The following is a 22,135-nucleotide window of genomic DNA, read 5'->3' as shown; positions in this document are numbered from 1 at the left end:
GAAACAATCAGAGACGTTGCTGTTACGCTTAGGATTGTGGGTACTGTAGTTTTTCTCCATAAGATCGTGGAGAAAACATGTTTTTCTTAAAACCAGGTTGATTTCATACAGACTTCTAACTTCTACAGGAGCAGAAACTTATATTTCACAACCTCGTAGCTCTGGGTCAGTCTACCTCGGACGGTTTAGGCGTTATGGCTGATGATCTAAATCCTTTTGGAGAACATAAACAGGGTTTTTACTTCCGGAACCACACTGTTGAGCTCTATGGCCCGAACACGCCCAGAAGATGGGGTGGAGGTGGGCTTTAGGCCGCCCACCCAATCACAAGTTAGAAACGCTACTGGTATTTTCTGTGCTATTTTTTCCATTGGCTGAATACATTTTCTAAACTTTTGATTGTAGGCAATCAAAAGTTTGGGTAAACTATGCCCACGCCGTCCCCAAGATGACGCCGGCCCCAGTCAACAAAGAACCAGAAATCGGCAAGCCAAAAGAACAGGAGCACTTCATCTGCTGGCCAACATTAACTCCCTTACATGTGCAAGGACATGCACACACCACAGCCACACACACACACACACACACACACACACACACACACACACACACACACACACACACACACACAAGCCTACTTACAGACTTTGTTTGTCGTTTGTTATGTCAGTTAATGAGTTTTGTGTGCAGGATTAATAATGCCCTACGGAAGATTTCAGCTGTTTCTGTTGTTTTTCCGCATGGATATTTTTAGATATTTCCAACATTTTTGGCTTTTTTCACCAAGTTTTTGTCACTTATTTTGACGTTTTTGTCTCTTTTTCTAGATTTGTTGTTGTTTTCAACTATTGTCACTTTTTTTCTACTTATTTTGTTTTTTGGACACATTATTGTTGTTTTTAAAATCTTTTTTTTCTTCCGTTTAGTTTTGTTGCTCAAAGATTTTCAGTTTTGTTGCAAAAGACATACATTGTATCAGTGGAATATTCCCTTTTACCAGCCATGGAAACAGCTTCTATATCCATGTATACACACATATCTTCTATATCCATGTATACACACATAGCTTTTATATATTTCTATATATTTCAGATGTAAACGTGTCCCACAGAGGCCTGTACTACGAATCCAGATCAACAGTCCTGGATTTCTTTCAGTTACCCGGCTTCACCTAACCTAACAACCGCGGTCCCGCATAAGCTGTGTCACGACGGTGGTTAACAACTAGTTCAATCAACTCAGGGTTTCCCAATCCAGCGACGCGCAAGTTCACATAAAAGAGGCGGTGTTTGCACAGCACCACCAATCGCAAACATCTACCACAGCCGTATATTTTACATAAGAGCAAACTATAATTCTATGTAAATATGAAGAACACAGACACAGTCAGGTTTTACAGGCAAAAAGCAATACAGTCTCTGCTTCCTAAAACAGGAAGGAAAGCTGGCAAAAAATAGCTGATGCTGTTATGTGTAAATCACAACGCTCATCAATTTCACTTCCCCATCAGTCAGGCACAAGATCTGACCATAATTGCACTTGTGCTTTCCATAAACTGTCGTTGCTGTAGCCTATTATTTCAGTTGCAACCCTGGCAGTGGGAAGCGATCATGGGAGCAAATAAAAAATATAAAAACATAAATGTGTGGCATTGGCAACACACGGCTCAAGAAGCCGACAAATAGCCTATACGTAATTATCTGCGCTGAAAATCAATATATTTCATAAAGATACCCATCAGGGAATGTTAACGGGGTTGTCGGTCTCTAAATGTTTGAACTTTTATGAGTGCGCCTCTCTCTCTCTCCGCGCACCGAGCTCCACCGGATCTTCTAAGAACGGTGACGCCGTTATCAATCGAATATTGATTGGTCAGTAGGCGGTGCTTTTACATCGGGGGCCTGTTGCACAAAACCAGGATAAGGGATTAATCCGGGATATTCAAGTTATCCTGGATGAATTTAGCTTTGACTTGGTTGCACAAAAGCAGGTTGAATTAAACCCAGACAAGTAACCATGGCGATTTATTCTTTGCAGCTAGCCTGCTCCAGAGTAGGCTAACAGCCGGGCTAACAGCCGGGCTAACAGCCGGGCTAACAGCCGGGCTAACAGCCGGGCTAACAGCCGGGCTAACAGCCGGGCTAACAGCCGGGCTAACAGCCGGGCTAAGATTAATCCTGGAGTCTTATGTGTTAAATCAGCTGGCGCTCTGATCCGAAATAAATGTGTTTAACAGTTATTCCGTTGTCTTCTGAATGTGTTCAGAAGACAATAAAAGCTCTATGGTTCACTGTAACTTCCTATTAACCCTCCTGTTGTCCTCGGGTCAAATTTGACCCGTTTTCAATGTTTCTGTATCAGAAATATAAGTTACTTAAAAAAAAATATATATATATATATAAATATAAAAATAACATGGATGGTTCCATACAACGCTTTTTGCAAGTAAAATGAAGGATTGGATCATTACTCTCATTGAATTGTAGGGGTTTTATTCAACTTCATAGCATTTGAAAAGAAATTGCAATGGTTTCAAACTGTTTTCTGACTAAACGTTGACATATACCAGTCTGTGATCCACTCCACATCCTCTGATTTTAATTGTTAGTCAAAATAATTCAAAATTTGTGTGTTTTTTTTAAACTCAGAGAGTAGGTATAAGTTAATATTAATTAATTATTAATTGAGGTTTATTACATGGCTTGGTTGAATTCTAATGTAGAATGCGGTCTGCTATTTTCTTGATAACAGACCGTTGCTAAGTATAACACACCGTTGCCAAGCATAGCAGGGCGTTGCCATGGACGCAGTTCTGTTCACTCTGGAGGACAGCTATCAATCAATCCGCTGAAAGAAGTCTGGATAATTTATCAGCTGTGGCAAAAAGTGGGGAAACATGGAGCAACTTCTGTCCTCCAATGCAAGCAATGACAGCAGATCTGGTGAGCGTCTATCGCTACATCTTTATATACAGTCTATGATCGCTACGCAGTAACAGCCATAGGGACAACAACGCCAATTAGTTAGCTTACATTGCAACATGTTTACGTTACAGGTGTGTCAACATGCAGCGGCTGTACAAAAAGGAAACAATATGAATGAGGACATAAATGTCAACATAAATATTCCCAAAGAAGCCATTTACCATGTCTCACTTCACCATCAACGGAAATGTTCAGTTTAATGTGAATTAGACATGGAATTAGAGCAGCCGATAGCCCGCTAGCTCACTACAACGCGTCAGCTAATGTTGTGTCAATTCCTGCAGTGATTAAAACAGTAGCTGGGTAATTTGTCCACCACGGCAGCACCCCATCAAATATACGGCTACTACCACAGCCCGTTAGGTGCTGTTGAGTAATAGACGAAGGGTTGCATTAAACAGCTACAGAGTTTACGTTGCTATGGACGCAGGATTCCAACCGTAGACCGTAATTTGACATGTATTTTGTGTCAAATTATTGATTTATTTGGTAAGTAGCCATGTAATAAGCCGGATAATGTAGAGCGAGGCGGTTGTTATAGCGAATACAACCCCGACAGGGTGATCGGGTCTTGAATCAACCTGAAACCGCCTCGCTCTACATTATCCCTTACTTATTGACCATGAATTCCAGAAATAAGTGTAACACTAGTGGTAATAGGTTGGAATGAAGTTGGCTAAGAAGATTTAACACAGAATGAGATGATAATTTATACTTTACAGACAAAACAGAAGGAGGCCTTGGGTCAAATTTGACCCAGTTTTCAAAGTTTCTACATCAGAAAATTTATAAGTTTCTTATACAAGATATATATATATACACATATAAAAAATAACATGGATGGTTCCATACAACGCTCTTTGCAAGTAAAATGAAGGATTGGATCATTACTCTCATTGAATTGTAGGGGTTTTATTCAACTTCATAGCATTTGAAAAGAAATTGCAATGGTTTCAAACTGTTTTCTGACTAAACGTTGACATATACCAGTCTGTGATCCACTCCACATCCTCTGATTTTAATTGTTAGTCAAAATAATTCAAAAATTTGTGTGTTTTTTTAAACTCAGAGAGTAGGTATAAGTTAATATTAATTAATTATTAATTGAGGTTTATTACATGGCTTGGTTGAATTCTAATGTAGAATGCGGTCTGCTATTTTCTTGATAACAGACCGTTGCTAAGTATAACACACCGTTGCCATGCATAGCAGGGCGTTGCCATGGATGCAGTTCTGTTCACTCTGGAGGACAGCTATCAATCAATCCGCTGAAAGAAGTCTGGATAATTTATCAGCTGTGGCAAAAAGTGGGGAAACATGGAGCAACTTCTGTCCTCCAATGCAAGCAATGACAGCAGATCTGGTGAGCGTCTATCGCTACATCTTTATATACAGTCTATGATCGCTACGCAGTAACAGCCATAGGGACAACAACGCCAATTAGTTAGCTTACATTGCAACATGTTTACGTTACAGGTGTGTCAACATGCAGCGGCTGTACAAAAAGGAAACAATATGAATGAGGACATAAATGTCAACATAAATATTCCCAAAGAAGCCATTTACCATGTCTCACTTCACCATCAACGGAAATGTTCAGTTTAATGTGAATTAGACATGGAATTAGAGCAGCCGATAGCCCGCTAGCTCACTACAACGCGTCAGCTAATGTTGTGTCAATTCCTGCAGTGATTAAAACAGTAGCTGGGTAATTTGTCCACCATGGCAGCACCCCATCAAATATACGGCTACTACCACAGCCCGTTAGGTGCTGTTGAGTAATAGACGAAGGGTTGCATTAAACAGCTACAGAGTTTACGTTGCTATGGACGCAGGATTCCAACCGTAGACCGTAATTTGACATGTATTTTGTGTCAAATTATTGATTTATTTGGTAAGTAGCCATGTAATAAGCCGGATAATGTAGAGCGAGGCGGTTGTTATAGCGAATACAACCCCGACAGGGTGATCGGGTCTTGAATCAACCTGAAACCGCCTCGCTCTACATTATCCCTTACTTATTGACCATGAATTCCAGAAATAAGTGTAACACTAGTGGTAATAGGTTGGAATGAAGTTGGCTAAGAAGATTTAACACAGAATGAGATGATAATTTATACTTTACAGACAAAACAGAAGGAGGCCTTGGGTCAAATTTGACCAGTTTTCAAAGTTTCTACATCAAAAATTTTGGGTTTCTTTCAAGAAAATTGCCCCAAAATAACACGGATGGTTCAATACAACGCTCTTTGCAAGTAAAGTTAAGGATGAGGAATTTTGGTTGTTATATTAAAATCTTTTATAGCATTTGGAAAAAAAATTAAATGGTTTCAAAACAGTATTCTGACTAAACTCATGATTATCCACTAAATTGTAACTATTTGTCAAAATAATTCATAATTGCAGCTTTTTTTAACTGAAAAATTAGGTATAATTACATATAAATGAAGTTTATTGAGTATGAATTCCAAAAATAAGTGTAAAACTAGTGGTAATAAGTTGATGTTAGTGGTGAATCCGGTGGGAGTGGAAAAAAGGGCTGAAAAAAGTGTCTAAAAAAAGGTTACTTTTTTTATTTTGACCTGGGAGGACAAGTTGCATGGGCGACGGGAAGACAACACAAGGGCTAAATAGTAAAATATAACAATCAAGATAAATAAACTAGGTCTGTCAAACGATTACTTTTTTTAATTGCGATTAATCGCTGAATTTCTATAGTTAATGTTTTATCACATAATTAAAATTCTATTATCTTGCATTTCAGAAGTTTTTAAGTACATATTAACAATGGAAAGCAATTCGTACCAGTGTATCTTGATAGGGAATTAAATTAATGCAAAGAAAGTGACTTTATGAACTTGATTTTAAGATTTGTATTTGTTTATTATTTATTTATTTACTATAAACAAAAGAAAAATGTGTGAATCTAGTCACACATTTGAATCTAGAGTCAATATAGTGTGCAGTAACTCCTAAATAATGTTGATTACTCACTGACGTCCAGTGATCACCTTGCATCACTTTGCAGCACTTCCAGTTTGGCTGCTTTCTCCATGTCGTACAGGCTGTGTATGCGTGAAACTACTGTCCCCCTCAACGGCAATGTGTAAGACGGGTCAGAACATGCCAACTGTAGTCTTTAAGACCCGAGTCTTCTACGATGCTGACAGGTGTGCAGTTAGTTGCCACCCATTTTGCAAGAGCTGTAGTCATTTTTTTGGAGTTGGTTTCATCCGCAGGTCGGCAAGTAGCACTGTCCAAAATGGTGCTTTGCCTGAGCCCGCTAGCATCAACCTGAGTCACGTTAACTGTACTACTATGCTTAGCTCGTAGGTGGTAGCTCAAGCTTGACGTGCTTCGGTGATATTTTAATTTGGCTTTACACAATGTGCATATGGCTTTCGACCTGTTCGGAAGTTTTGGAAAATAAGAAGAATTCAGAATTTCGTTGCTGCGGTCTTTCTCCATCATGCCTGCAGCCTGCATCAGCATCAGATGTGTTGTTACGAGGAAGTATGGCGAAATGCGGCATAGGGTCAAAATAGTATGCATGACGCGAAGCTGAGTGAGGTGAAAATAAATTAATAAATGGCAGCATGCAATTAAAAAAAATGAATGCTGACAGCCCTAAAATAAACACAATGAGGTGGCACTATATACACATTGTTATTGCACTTCCAGTTTTGGGGTTTATTGCACACAAGTCTTTATAGAGGATTCCAACTTCTGCCGTTGGAATCAACACACTCAGGACGTCCCGCTGGCGGAGCCCATGGGACACAGAGACAGGAAACTACTCTGAGTTGGGGCGTCTCGGTTGTAAACTGTCTCTGGTAAAAGGTACAGACATTTAAAAAAGTCGCACAATCGTCACAGGTGCATTCTGGGATAGAATAAATAACCTTTCTGGGTTGTTTGCATTTCTTTAAAGCAATCACAGTCGTCTTGGGCGGCGCTAATCTCTGGATGCAGCGACGGTGGCTCTGCTAAATAGTCTCAGGAAGGAACGCGCCACATACAATATTAAATGAAGTTAACTGTTGACACAACACAGTAACGTGAGCTATTTAAATTAGCTGGATACATAGTTAAACCTCATTGGCTCTTACCAGTGTATCTCTGTGTGTACTTCGTCCACAGCAATCCCACCAATCGGTCCCAAAATATCCCAGTTAGAGAGGAAATGCCCTAAACATATTCTTTGTAAATCTTTACAATCATTCCCCGAAAGAACCAAACAGGCCTGCCTTGTTGCACCGTCCACATTTCCCTTAAAATTTGACATTTTCAGCCTGTAACGTTGCTCGATGGGACTGTGGCTGCAGCATGTTCCTTATTTGATAGCTCTTCGACTCCTCGGTCCTCAGCTGAACCGGAAGTTGTACCATACCTCCTCTGTGAAAGCCGTCTCAAAGTTCTTATTTCTGCCCCGAGGAGCGAGCATCGAAAGAGTGAGCATCAAGGAGCTATAGGCGAGGAGCAGCCTTCCTACTGCCGCTGGGTCTAACGTTAGCGGTCCGCTGACCCACTGCCGCTGGGTCTAACGTTAGCGGTCCGCTGACCCACTGCCGCTGGGTCTAACGTTAGCTGTCCGCTGACCCACTGCCACTGGGTGTAACGTTAGCGGTCCGCTGACCCACTCCCGCTGGGTCTAATGTTATTGGCCCGCTGACCCACTGCCGTTGGGTCTAACGTTAGCTGTCTGCTTACCCGTTGTCACTGGGTATAACGTTAGCGGTCCAGTGACCCACTGCCGCTGGGTCTAATGTTAGCGGTCCGCTGACCCACCGCCGCTGGTCTAACGTTACCAACTGAATCTAAGTTTCATATGACTCTCTTCTTATACAGCGTTTTGGGCGGTGTCAGTTGGACACATTCACGCCCACAGTTACCTCATGTTCATTACATCTTTAGATGGACCTGAACTGGTGATAATTTTAATTCTAACAGTCCTCTCATCTTCCTTTACTTAAGTACACCTAGGTCGTTGTGACCCAGACAATAACTACTAACGTACATGCTAGTCAACAGATGGTTTACTTCAAATGATTTCACTTTATTTCATCCTGGAGGGTACTGAGCATGTTCTGGTGTACCACACTGGTCATATCAAACTATTATACTGTATTTCTTTACTTTATTAGTTTTACCATGGCCTAATTAGTGGCATAGGAGACACTATACATGTCAAAAGACCTTAATCATTTTGGTGTCACTGATCATATTACCTTGGAACATAGCAATGCACAAGTAAGTTTTTATAGTTTTAGATCATAATATGTCCATCTCAGCTTTGCTTCAAAGAGAAAACTCCTCCGCTCCCTGACAGGAAACACCATGCTAGGCTAACTTCCCTATGCTACCTCCCTCACATCTCTCTTGTTTAAACTAAAGATAGCTTTCAACCTGCACTTCCTGTCTCCCTGACACTGAGAGAAAAGTCTCCTCTCCGACACTGCTGGGCCTAAATTTTGCTTAAACATGATACACAAAATTAAAACATGAACCCAATGTGTATTGAATAAACTCCCATATTGATACATGATTAATAGTGAATCTTGCTAAACATACGTTACTTAGAAATAAGTGAATATATGTGTGGGCCCTATAAAATATCAGGTGGTTACATTTGTCTGATTTCTTGATTATAATTGATTATATGACAGACATTACAAAACAAAACATCTAATAAAATATTTAAAATAAGAGTGTACTTTTTCCTACCACACAATATAATGTCTTCTATCTAGATGTTGGTACATATAGATTTTTGTTTGATACTTGAAAAGTTTTGCTAGGACTTAAAGGCACAAACATTAATCCATGTCATCAGTCTCAGGTTCAGAAGAGTCTCCAGTCTGGTCTTCAGTCTCTGGTTGTAAAAGTGGATGTGGATGTGAGTTCCTGGCTGGTTCTGGTCCTCCACAGTCCTCTCCATCAGCTTCTGTTTCCATCGGACCAACACATTTATATGTTTTGACTTCAGAACGCCCGGCAAATCTTGTGTTACAAACACTGCAGCTGAAAGGCTTTTCTCCTGTGTGTCCTCATGTGTAACCATACATTTCTAGACATTAGAAACGTTTTCTTACAACCTAAACAGGTGAAAGGTTTTTCACCTGTGTGAGTTCTCATGTGTGACCATACATTGTCACTCTATGTAAAAGATTTTTTACAGACTGAGCAGCTAAAAGGCTTCTCTCCTGTGTGGATTATCATGTGTTTCTGTAAATCTCCACTTTGTGTAAAAGATACACCTCAGGTGTGTCTTGAAGCCAAATCTTTTATCACAAATTGAGCAGCTGAAAGGTTTTTCTCCTGTGTGGATTATCATGTGTTTCTGTAAATCTCCACTCTGTGTAAAAGATTTCTTACAAACCAAGCAGCTGAAAGCTTTTTCTCCTGTGTGAGTTCTCATGTGTTTCTTCAGATTTGACTTGAAGCCAAATCGTCTCCCACACTCAGAGCAGCTGAATGATTTCTTACATCTTGAATCATGTTTAACAGAGTTTAAAGCTGACTGAGGTTCTCTGGTCTCCTTCCAATCAGCACTGTCATCAGTCTCAGGTTCAGAAGAGTCTCCAGTCTGGTCTTCAGTCTCTGGTTGTAAAAGTGAATGTGGATGTGAGTTCCTGGCTGGTTCTGGTCCTCCACAGTCCTCTCCATCAGCTTCTGTTTCCATGTGTTGAGTTTGTCTTTGATGAAGCTGTGAGGACTGAGCTTCCTCTTCATCATCTTCACTCTTCACAGGGACAGGAGTGAATGGGAACTTGGTGATATCAGCCTCCTCCAGTCCTCCAGGAAGCTGCTCTCCCTCCTGTCTGCTCCACAGTTCCTCCTGTTCCTCTTTAATGTGTGTGGGGGTTCTGGCCCTTCCTGCTGCTCAGGGGGAACCTCTTCTTTAACCACCAACAGCTGATTAACATCTGCAGGAAACAGAATGAAGAACAAACCACCACTCAAACTAAACTCAAAACAATGATAATAATAAAATAGAGAATAACCATTAATGATGTGATGGACCGTTTTCCTAATGAGTACAGCTGATGAACAACTGAAGTGTAGACAAACTACTTCTGCAGATAAATGAAGGATGGAGGACAGTGTTTCAGTAAGTTCTTGGGAGAACTGAATGTTGATTCTTAGGGTACAATATTTCCATATAAAAGGCAGTACAACCTTGCGTTGTGGCAGAAAGATGGATCTCTCTGTCGTTTGTCTTTGATGAAGCGGTGAGGACTGAGCTTTCTCTTCGTCATCTTCACTCGTCACAGGGACAGGAGTGAAGGAGAACTTGGCGTTATCAGCCTCAGTAGTTATAGTACATGCACCTGTGTGTGTGCCCATCACACACGCACGCGGGGGAGCGTGCGTGCGACTGATACGCGCATCGGTTTCAAGGGGTGGGGGCGATTCGGCGAGCGGGGGGAGCTGTGCGCGCGTTGCGTGCGTCGTCATCGCGGTGCGTCGTCATCGCGGTGCGTCATCAGCCGTATCTGCGTGCGCCTCTCGCTGGTGTATCTGCGTGCACACCTTGTGTGCGTGGTGAGGACGTCATCGCGGGAGGGCGTACCTGCGTAGGGGGGGGCGTGTGACGGTACATTATTTAGATGTCTGAAGGTGTTAAAAACGTGGTGTTGGACCTATGATTAACGGCTAAAAAGCTAGGGGTAGGTTTATGTAGGCAATTCGTCATAAAGGGTGTGGTTTATGTGCTTTAAAAGCCTTTTGTTTCATGCAATCTGGTCACTTTGGGTGGGGGTGTTATTCACCGGAGTCTCCTCCTATCCAACATGGCTTATTTGCACCGGCAACTGTAACAGGATCTCCTCAATCACCGTCACCATCATCATCATCATCATGTATGTCCCCCGAACGCTTCCTGGCGCCGCCACATATGTCACCTCCACTACCCCCCTCTCTTTAGATCAGGTCACCGCCACTATGCATATCAACTCTTTCCCCCATCGTCTGATGTCATACAACAGACAGATGGCAACGTTTGTTCAAACACTGTGGGGGATGATCAACCGGACGGTCTGGTGTCAGCATTGTTTATAGACAGTGTTAAAACAGCATCTCTACATCTGCTTAACGTTGTACTTTACAACTACTGGCAGGAGGTGTGTTATGGTTGTCAGATCAACCATCCGAGTCAGAAACATCACGAATGTTTGGGTAGTATCCCAGAGGGTTTCTATGCAAGACATTTTGAGCAACTTATGAAAAGACTGTTGACGGATAAATTCATCCCTGTAGTACAGCGCTTTCTGGCGATGAAACATCTCCGTGCCGATGGTGCAAGAATCCATGGAGTAGCCGAAACTGTTTTGTACAAGTTGAAATCTGTGGAAGATGTCACAGTCAAAATACGAGAAATGTATGATTCTATGATTGGTGAGGACGTCCTCAAAGTGGCTGAAATTCGCGAGATTAGAGACTGCTGGAGAGACTTATATGAGAGGAAAAAATAACAGTGTGTGGTTATGGGGAACTGTTTACGTGCAATGGGTAACCTTATCAGTGAGAGATATGTGACAGCTCGGTTATCCCGTATTTTAGATCAAACCATTGCCATCAATGTGAATGATGTTAAAAAGTACCAAAGTACGTGTAATGTAGATACACACAAGATGTAGCCTTGATGTGTGTAGGCTAGAAAAACTGATGGATCTTGTTAGAAGACAGTATAGTAAGCCGCATTGGTCTGAGTTGATGCAAATGTTGTTATCAGTGCTAACAACACGTGAGAGTGTTGTGGAGACATTTTGTGCAGTTATAACTAACTAGCGTCACACACAATTTCAAGATGTTGAAAGTATGTCACGTACTGACAATGTACACAATGCTTGTAGATGCTGTGAGTTTGTATGTGAAAGAAAAACAATGTAGTGATGTATTGTATGATTTACAAAAGCTAACCATATTCATAATCAGTCAAATTGGTGTAGCTGATTTAGCCGAAACACTATCTGTAATAGAACGGGTATCACTGTCCTCATAAATGTCATGTGTGTTACAGAATAAAAAGGTTGACATAAAACTGATGTGATCACTTGTATCCTAGACTAAACATGAGGAGAGTTATGTGAAACATATATTATGACCCCGCACACCCAGGAGGGTTAGGTGGGGTGCATAAGTTGCGCAATGCAGTTAAAGAATGTACTAGGATGTCTCCGCCAATCCCCACGGTTAAAAAGTTTCTGTTGCATCAGGACGCGTATACTCTGCACACACCTGCGTTGAGACATTTCCCCAGGAATAGAGTTTTAGTTAATAGTATTGATAAACAGTTTCAAGCCGATCTAGTTGATATGTCTGAATATTCTGCGGAAAACGACAATGTTCGGTATATATTAACATGTATCGATGTGCTCTCTAAGTATGCATGGGTCAGACGTCGTAAAGATAAATCTGGCCCCACCGTCACAAGTGCCTTTAAAGAAATATTGTGTCAGGGGAGGGTGCCTATGAAACTTCAAACAGACGAGGGAAAAGAGTTCTATAATAAGGTTTTTCAAAGATTGATGACTCAATATAAAATACATAATTTCTCTACATCAAACGAGACAAAGGCAAGTGTAGTGGAGCGTTTCAATCAATATTTTAAGACGCGTATGTGGAGATATTTAACATATTTGTATTGTATAGAGCATAGACTGTCCATTATCAATGGTATAGAGCAACGGCTTATACGTTGTCCCATACTAGCACCATAAAATATCGTATTTTATCTGCTTTCATAATTTTAACTGTTTTTAACTGCTCTTTAATTTCTTAATTCAATTTCAATTCAATTTTATTTATAGTATCAAATCATAAGAGTTATCTCGAGACACTTTACAGATAGAGTAGGTCTAGACCACACACACTATAATTTATAAAGTCCCAACAATTCTAGTAATTCCCCCAAGAGCAAGCATTTATACACTGCACTGTAACTTTTATTCTTGTATTTTAATCGTTTTTATGTAAAGCACTTTGCATTACCCTGTTGCTGAAATGTGCTATACAAATAAAGCTGCCTTGCTTTAAATACTTTGCTACGTCCCTGCATCAAAAATGCAGAGCGGCGTTCCAACAGCGAGTCTGCTGCGGTGTGGTGGCCCTGCATCCCGGCAAAGACTGGAGCGACTGAGCTGCCTCCGAGCCTCTGAAGGTGAAGTCAGTTTCCCCAGGTGAAGTTTAAACACGATTAACTTAAAGTTAAATTTGTAATGAATGCAATGTATGCTAAAGGCGGTTCAGCAACAGTAATAACAGCACGTCTGTTACGTTAGCCAAACGTGAAATCGCTCCCTCGTGATTTAGTTTTGCTTTTAGTAAAGACAAGAACAGCTTAACACAACATATTAAAACCTGGCAACGTTTACAGAGGGTCGCCGTTTCGGTGGTGTTAGGTTATGTTACACACTACACAGTGTTTGCTGAGATCGATCATTTTTATTTGATTAGTTAAGCAGTAGCCTACTATAAAATCCACTTCCTCTCACATATCACGGCAATAAGGCTGCACAAATTAAACCAGGTGACATCATTAAAACAAATACAATGGGATTAAGTAGGCTAGTCTTAACATAACTGTTGTGTGCATGTAATAAATCTTTTCTGATTTTATATTTGTTATAGGCTAGGCCTACTTATTACCTACAGGGCCCTACAGTGCAATGTAGGTTAACCAGAGCTTTTCACATCTGGAATTTTACAGGCCAGAGTAGCTGGAGATACAGAAAAAACAATACACAACACAGGCTAATACAATAAATCACCATACAACAGGAGCACCAGATTATTCATAGTCAGTACTTTTAGTTTGCAGGAAACACAGGGAGGTTACAGTGAAATGTTGTTAAAGGGGTGGTTCAGATTTTTGGACATGGGAACTCATTTCCAAGAGACTGGGTAAACTCAGCCCGATCTGCTGGCGATTTGATTTCTCCCTGCAGCTCAGGCTGGAAACCTGTACGTTTATCTATCCTGCTTCCGTAACAAATTTGCGGGAACCAATCACAAACTGGCTTATCCACTTGGCGCGCTATTGGCGGGTCTAACACAATGATGATAGAGAAGCGACCAAACAGCTTTTGGTTTATGTTCAACAAGCCGGCCACCGAAGCGCAGCACTCCATGGCAGCCATCCGTTGATGCCGCTGTCGCTGCTACGTCACCCGGATCTTTAGACTGATTGGTTGAAGGACTATCCAATTGCGTACAGTCATTTGAACTATGCCCGTTGATCACGCCTCTTGTGCAGAGAAAATACAGAGCAGACTCCCCAGAATAATGTTCAATCTTAAAAGATTGAGCTTGGTCTGGTGATAGCCAGACTACATTTCCAAGTTAGCCAGTGTGTTATCAGTGTATACCGTTTAACATGTTTCATCCAGTCTAGTTGCAGAGTTCACTGGTGCTAGGCTGGCGCAAGTCAACGGTATATGCTAGCCTGCCACTAAAAACTTACCCACTCCACAGTACACCTGACCAGACTATCGATGTAAATGTCTATGGTGATAGAATAATGTTAAAAATAAAACTACTTTTCTCCAGTTAGTAGTACTGCGCCGAAAAGAAAACAGAGAAGCGCACTCCAGGCACCACAAAGTTTCCACAAATTTCCATTGGGAGATCCAGAAAGGAACCAACTGTGGCTTCTAGTGCTGCGTGTCCTTTCAGTGTAGGTTCAAACATTTTTGCATTCTCTGTATGTTTTTTTTGGCTTTTTATCTCAATGTTTGGGTGAGGTTGGTGTGGTTTGAAAATTGGGCCGGTGTGTTGCAAATGCCAGGGCCATTTTTTTATACCAGTCTGTCACTGCACCCGGCCCACTGTTCAGCTCATTCTCTGTAACCGATGCAGCATGACAGCACGGTGGAACCAGCCAGCCGGAGAACAACTTGTTATTTGGCTAACATTAGCTTGCTAACTCGGCCTTAACGTCACCAACTCGCCACATCGTTCACAGTAAACGAGCCGAATAAAGCTCTTGCTCGTGGCGATAGCAGTGTGCTTTGTGTGGATGAAGCATGACGTTAATTTGACTCATTTTGCCTCAGCTCCGCGACTCGCCGGAGGTCGGCTTATGCTGAAGTTTATACGTTACCATAGCAATGGTACACATAAAAATGGCTGCCACTCTGACCATTATGCTACATTGATTTGAAAGGAAATGGCCTTTCTATCCATTTAATTTCTATGGTTCAGAGAGTTCCAACCTTGCTGAGATTCTCTGGCTGCTGCTGGTCCACACTGGAGCTCCACTCCTGCTGCTTTCTGATGTCACTAACACAGGAAGTAGACGCTTCCTCTCCCGTGTGTTGTTTCATGTGATATTTTAAATTTCCACTCTGTGTAAAAGATTTCTTACAGACTGAGCAGCTGAAAGCTTTCTCTCCAGTGTGAGTTCTCAAATGTCTCTTCAGATTTGTCCTGCAGCCAAATCTTTGATCACAAACTGAGCAGCTGAAAGGTTTTTCTCCTGTATGAGTTCTCAAGTGTCTCTTCAAGCCTGAGTTGTGGTTAAATCTTTTCCCACACTCAGAGCAACTAAATGGCGTCTCCCCTGTGTGGATTCTCATGTGTGCCTTTACACTGCCTCTCTGCGTAAACGATTTCTTACAGACTGAGCAGCTGAAAGCTTTTTCTCCTGTATGAGTTCTCAAGTGTGTCTTCAGATGTCCCCTTTGGCCAAATCTTCTCCCACACTCAGAGCAGCTGAAAGTTTTCTCTCCTGTGTGGATTATTGTGTGTCTCTGTAAATCTCCACTATGTGTAAAAGATTTCCTACACACTGAGCAGATGAATGGCCTCTCTCCTGTATGAGTTCTCATGTGTCTCTTCAGGTGTGCCTTGGTGCCAAATCTTCTCCCACACTCAGAGCAGCTCAATGTTTTCTTACATGTTGAATCATGTTTCAGAGAGTTTAAAGCTGACTGAGGTTCTCTGGTCTCCTTCCAATCAGGACTGTCATCAGTCGCAGGTTCAGAAGAGTCTCCAGTCTGGTCTTCAGTCTCTGGTTGTAAAAGTGGATGTGAGTTCCAGGCTGGTTCTGGTCCTCCACAGTCCTCTCCATCAGCTTCTGTGTCCATGTGTTGAGTTTGTCTCTGATAAAGCTGTGAGGACTGAGCTTCCTCTTCATCATCTTCACTCTTCACAGGGACAGGAGTGAATGGGAACTTGGTCATATCAGCCTCCTCCAGCCCTTGAAGCTGCTCTCCCTCCTGACTGCTCCACAGTTCCTCCTGTTCCTCTTTAACGTGTGGGGGGGGCTCTGGCTCTTCCTGGTCCACACTGGAGCTACACTCCTGCTGCTCAGGGGGAACCTCTTCTTTAACCACCAACAGCTGATTAACATCTGCAGGAAACAGAATGATAATAATAAAATAGAGAATAACCATTAATGATGTGATGGACCGTTTTCCTAATGAGTACAGCTGATGAACAACTGAAGTGTAGACAAACTACTTCTGCAGATAAATGAAGGATGGAGGACAGTGTTTCAGTAAGTTCTTGGGAGAACTGAATGTTGATTCTTAGGGTACAATATTTCCATATAAAAGGCAGTACAACCTTGTGTTGTGGCCTGATACTCTACTACTATTTCTATTACTATTGTTAATTATGTTATTATATAGTCTGTTTCATTTTATTACAGCCGCCCCCACAGTTGCTTAGCAAATGTGCTCCCTGAAGACCAGATTTTTCCAGGTGTGAAACCAAACCAAGTTTTCAACTAACTGGGTCCTATCTTGCACCCGGCACGTCGCAGTGCAGCACAAAGCCCAACCCAAGTGTCTTTGCTAGATTAAGACCAATGCAGTTGTCAATTTCCCGTCCAGCGCCCACGTTGTTTAAAAAGCAAATGCACCTGCGCCCATGAGCGTGCTGGTCTTACAGGGAGGTGTGTTCAGGTGCATTCTGGGCATATTGCTATCCTGAGGCAGCGGAAAGTGATCGCGCCATTGACCAACAAAAACCTGGTCTAAAGTCAATAACGCAGCATTTCATTGTTATTTAATCAGCGCATTAGTAAAATGCTCATAGGCTCGTGTACAGCCCGCGCACACTATGCTTGTTACACACACAGGGACGCGCAGCAGCACATAAACATGTACAAGGTTACAAAATAAAAATTTTACAATGTGAAATAGTATTATGATTAGGGCTGGGACGATTCGTCGACGTAGTCGATGTCATCGATTACGTAAATGCGTCGACACAAATAATTTGCGTCAATGCGTAGAAATCAAAAAGTAACTTGGCTGCCTACAGCAACAGCGCAAGTATGGATTCCTCTTAAGTTCAACAACACGTTTTTTTTTTTTTTTAAATATTCATTCATCAGAATAATTTATAATGACAAATGATTCTGATAATTGAATATTAAATTTTTTTTAATAAAAACGGACAGAACTTATATATTTTGATGTTCCTCTGTTGAGACAATAAAACAAACTATTTTTAAACTGCATTATCATATTATGTTAGTGAGGACTCAAATAACTACAAATAACTAATGTTAGGATAATAATAATAATAATAATAATAATAATAATAATAACAACAACAAATTCTTTTTGCATTTCTGGATTTAAAAAAAATATATATATATCGGCTGATATATCGGAATATCGGATTTTTAAATCATCAAATATTTGTATCGGTATTGGCCTTAAAAATCCTTTATCGGTCGGGCTCTAGTCCGGTGTTGATGATGCTGAAGTCCTATGACGCTCGAGAAGCTAAACTTTCCAACAACGCCACTTGGGATAGGCTCAAGACCTCTCAAGCACACAGATCCGTTTATCCAAAATAAGGGGGCCCAGAGACAATAAAGTAATTATAAAATATACAAATGTATTTAGTATAAATGTTATACTAAAATGGTTCCATCTTTTCTGTTAAAAAGGAATAGGTAATGGATATTAGAAAAGTAATAAACAAGAAACAAAACACAATTCAAATCAACAATCGAGCATGCATAATGAGAAAACAAGCAAATCAACCAAAATGAAAAGAACAAAAAGCCACATGCAATATGTACAACAGTTAATACAAATCTTTACAGAGCCAATTTTGTACCAGTACCCAGACCGCTTTTGTACCAATATCCAGAACAGCATCAGTGGGAGAAGAACGCGCCGGGGAGTACTGGCCCTTTAATTAGTTGTGGCACCACGATAGCCCCGCAGCAGCATGCATGAGGCTGCAGCCCGGTCCAGCTGTATTGTGAAACACACCATTAAAACAGGACCGCAATAGATTTAAAGCAAGCAGGCAGACACAGCAACTTACCGATTTACAGGACACGGCGGAGGCACCCACTCCGTGCACGCACACAGCGGCCCACACTATAACAAATAAGATCTTGATAACGCCAAATGGGTCGAGACAGGGAGGCATGCAGCCCAGGTGTACATCTACCCACGTGGGGACATCCACAGCCAAGACAGGGTTGGCTCTATGAAAGTACGCACGTTAGTGTCACACGCACGGCGACACAAAACAATAAAAGGCACGAAAGATGAAAAAGTGCCCTTACCACACCGCAGCAAACTGACGACCTAGGGCAGCGGCAAAAACGTACAGCACGCCAACCCGGACACGTCTCCACAAGCACCCAGCAGGAGAAGACCGAAACAGAACGAGTACACACACACACAGGCTTAAATAGAGCCCCCACCTCTCCCAATCAAAGGGGATGAGCCCCAGGTGTACTGGTGCGCACTCCCGTGCACAGGTAAGAGGGAGGGGAAAACCTCATCCTGTCACACTAGCATAGCACACAAGCCACCTCTACCGAGCCTGTATCTCTCCAATGCCAGATCCCTGGTGCATAAAACGGACGACTTGGAATTACAACTCGCTGGATATCGCTATGTTCCTGACTGCTGTTTTGATTATCACTGAAAACTGGCTTGACCCAGGGATACCCGATGCTAGCATGCAGCTAGCAGGCCGCACTCTGCTCCGCTGGGACAGGACTGTAAGAGCTAGGGAGGGGGGCTCTGTATGTATGTGCATAACTGGTGTAATAATGGGACAGGTATAGATAAACACTGTTCCCCTGACCTCGTGTACATTTTTTTTCTACCGAGAGAGCTAACAGTAGCGATCGTTACGGCTGTGTTTATTCCACCCGACTCCAATGTAAACATGGCACTCTCTCTCCTGCTGGACACCATAAACGAACAGCAGCGGGCCCACCCCAACGGTGTTCATATAATCGCAGACCTACTAAGGCCAACTTGAAGACTGTACTCCCGACATTTTATCAACATGTCAAGTAAACTTGCTTGCGTTCTATGTTGTAGCGCTTGCTTGTTGTATGTCAGTTTTTGCCACCACCTGCCGATATATGCCGATGTATCACATTGCACTTTTCTGCTTTTTTTGCACTTATGGTTAGACGCAAACTGCATTTCGTTGTCTTTGTACTTGTACTCTGCACAATGACAATAAAGTTGACTCTGATCTAATCTAATTTACGAAGTTGTTGATTCATCCATTGTTGATAATAAGACCAGGGGGGAGAGGATCAGGCCGTGAGTGCAGAGACAGCTCTGCGTGAGTGGTATTTACGACAATAACGTTAAATACAAGTACTCCACAGGGGTAGCTGTTTGACAAAAAACAGAAACTGCATAGTATGCCTTTAAAGGGAATAGGAGATAACACTCTGATGGTTTATTTCCTGCGGCACTGGAGCAATCCTGGAAGTGGAACGTCGAGGATATAGACTATTTAAACCGTAACGAGATGACTTCATCTGACTTAAACGTACAATATGTAACTTTCTGCCGCTATGGGTCTCTCAACCAAAACAATGGATTGTAAACACAGACACACAGTAAACACATTTTGATGACGTTGGGAAGTTGCGTGGAATTATGGGAGTTTTTATTGCTAAACACTATCGTACCATCTGTTCAGGGACAAGTTTACCCATTCAAGTTTAGTAACGTTTTTTCATGTCATGCTAATAAAATAGCTGCAGTTTCCCCAACATAATTACGTTTTTCTTGATTCAATCTGTACTGGTAGCTAGCTGACCAGTTATTACCAGACATTAGCGGCTAACATTAGAAGGTTTTAGCTGCTGGCTAATGATTAGCCAGCAGCTAAAACCACACTATCACAGTATATTTCACATGCCAATGTCTCCTTTTGGATTTTACCGGGCGGACGGGGTTTGTTCTAACGCTAGCTAGCTACTCAACGAGGCTGAGAGACGAGTGTGGGAGGGGATTGCAGGGGGAATCTCCAGGACGGCGAGGATGTTCGATTGCTGTTGTCAGCAGCAGGAGAACATCTCTCAGCTGCCCAGAATGATCTCCCCCTTCACTTTTCTGTAATCTTAACTATTCGTTTTGGTGCTTAACCCACCTTTTGTCTGCTTAATTTAGCTAGCTAACTGTAAAGACAGCTAAACGCGAAAGGGGGGGGGGGGGATTCAGAGGAGATTTTAGGTACAAACACCGGTAGCTCACATTATGGATGGCCGATGTTGTGACTAGGATGCCTGGGTCTGCTATTCTCCGTTTCCCGACGCTTCCTTAAACTGCCGTTAGCGTCGTAAGCTCCCGGCACCGGCTGGGGCTAACGGTAACTAGCTATTGCTACATGTCCCGGCTGTGTTGTCAGCTATCATCCCGAATGAAGTCTCTTTGTGCCCGGGGGAGTGAGGCAGGAAGAGCGGGGTGTGCTAGCTGGCTAAATTAGCATTAGATTAATCGTCTATCTATACAGCTAACGTTAACGTTACTAGTGAACTTATTCGTGGGTTAGTGCAGTGCTGCTTTTATCCATGGTCAAAACAATCATACTACTAATAACTTTATGAGCGTGTTAAATGATGTTGTAACCCTATAATGTTATCCACCCAGCATTACATAGCAGTAATGTTAGCTACTTGTCAACCAGCACATACATTGTAGTAACATTAAGCTGGATTAATATTGATATGTATCAATAAATAAGGTTTCTGCTGTATTACTGTGTTGCAAAGTGGCATGTAATTAATCAGAAAATGATGCCTTTTGCCAGAAAAAGCAGTGTTACCAGTATTTTCTTCTGTGACATTGTATGATTTACAATTACTCTCAAACGTAACATCTGGGTGCCCGTGTTTTGACGGAAGTAATCTTTCCATTTTATTTCCCAGGGGTGGTGCCTTTAACAGGGCTAACAAAGGCTCTCTAACTGTAGGTTAGCCCAGAGCTGTTAAAGGGATACTTCACCGATTAGCATTAAGCTTTGTATCAGTAGAAACCCGGTAGTATTTTCGAATGACCGTGCTTCCCTCCCTCATGTCCCCCTGAGACTAGATTTCTCTGTATTGTGGGTCTGGAAAAAAGCCTCTGATGACGCAAAAATCGTCATTTAGCGTCATCTGGGGCATGTTTGCCCAGAGGCTATGGACTACTGCCAGCTAGTTCTGCATGTTTTCAACCCGTCCATAGGGGGTGGGACTGTCACTACCGATGCAAGTCGAGTGTCAGCCATCTTGAAGCTAAGCTAAACAGGCTCTCTCTTTTCAGCAGCAAACTTTTACAACAATGATGTGCATTCAAACTACTGCACATGTGTACCACCGGGATACATTGGTACAGATTGAAGAATATGCACGACACTTTATTACAGACGGAATACTCAACACACTACACGAGCTTCGCCTGCTACGGAGATCAGCACCTCAGTCGCTCAATCCCGCTAGCCTGGGAAAGAGGACATCGAGAGCGGTGTGCGTGAAAGCGAAAGTGTCCGCTCATTAGACAACAAACTGGACTACATCTAACTTCAACGAAACTCCCAACGCGAATTCAGAGACTGCCGTTTTTGTGGAAACATGGCTGAACAACAGTGTACCGGACTCCGCTACCAGGCCTGCTGGCATTCCGAGCAGATGCTGCTGCTCTGTCGGGCAAGACTCGTGGAGGTGGGCTGTGTTAACACGGACTGGTGCAGAAATGGGGTGCTTTTATCCAACTACTGCTAACCGCTGGTGGAGTTTGTGACTGTTAAATGGCCATTCTACATTACACGCAAATTCACAGCTGTGTTTATACTCTGTGTTTACATCACACCAAGCGCTAATGCTACCAATGCGTTAGCTGAACTTTACGGCGCCTATAATGTGTGTGCACTAAATG

The 22,135-nt window shown here is 42.1% G+C and overlaps 1 protein-coding gene across 5 annotated transcripts in view; it reads right to left on the bottom strand.

Annotated features, from left to right (window-relative positions):
- Positions 1–22,135, bottom strand: part of LOC144521381 (uncharacterized) — a 79,971-nt gene that overhangs the window by 12,556 nt on the left and 45,280 nt on the right. Inside the window, exon 9 of one of the 5 annotated variants that reach the window (XM_078255941.1) lies at positions 15,200–15,814. The exons of 2 other annotated variants lie outside the window; for them this stretch is intronic. In XM_078255941.1, the coding sequence (XP_078112067.1) occupies positions 15,200–15,814 (615 nt within the window). Of the gene's footprint in view, positions 1–8,799; positions 9,173–15,199; positions 16,339–22,135 lie in introns of those variants that run through there. 2 more of the 5 variants (XM_078255936.1, XM_078255937.1) reach the window with 2 other exon arrangements.

Source organism: Sander vitreus, chromosome 7 (assembly GCF_031162955.1).
Source record: "Sander vitreus isolate 19-12246 chromosome 7, sanVit1, whole genome shotgun sequence".
NCBI classification, from domain to species: Eukaryota; Metazoa; Chordata; class Actinopteri; order Perciformes; family Percidae; genus Sander; species Sander vitreus.
Note: the sequence above shows the minus strand (reverse complement) of the source record. Positions and strands in the feature narration are given on the sequence as shown.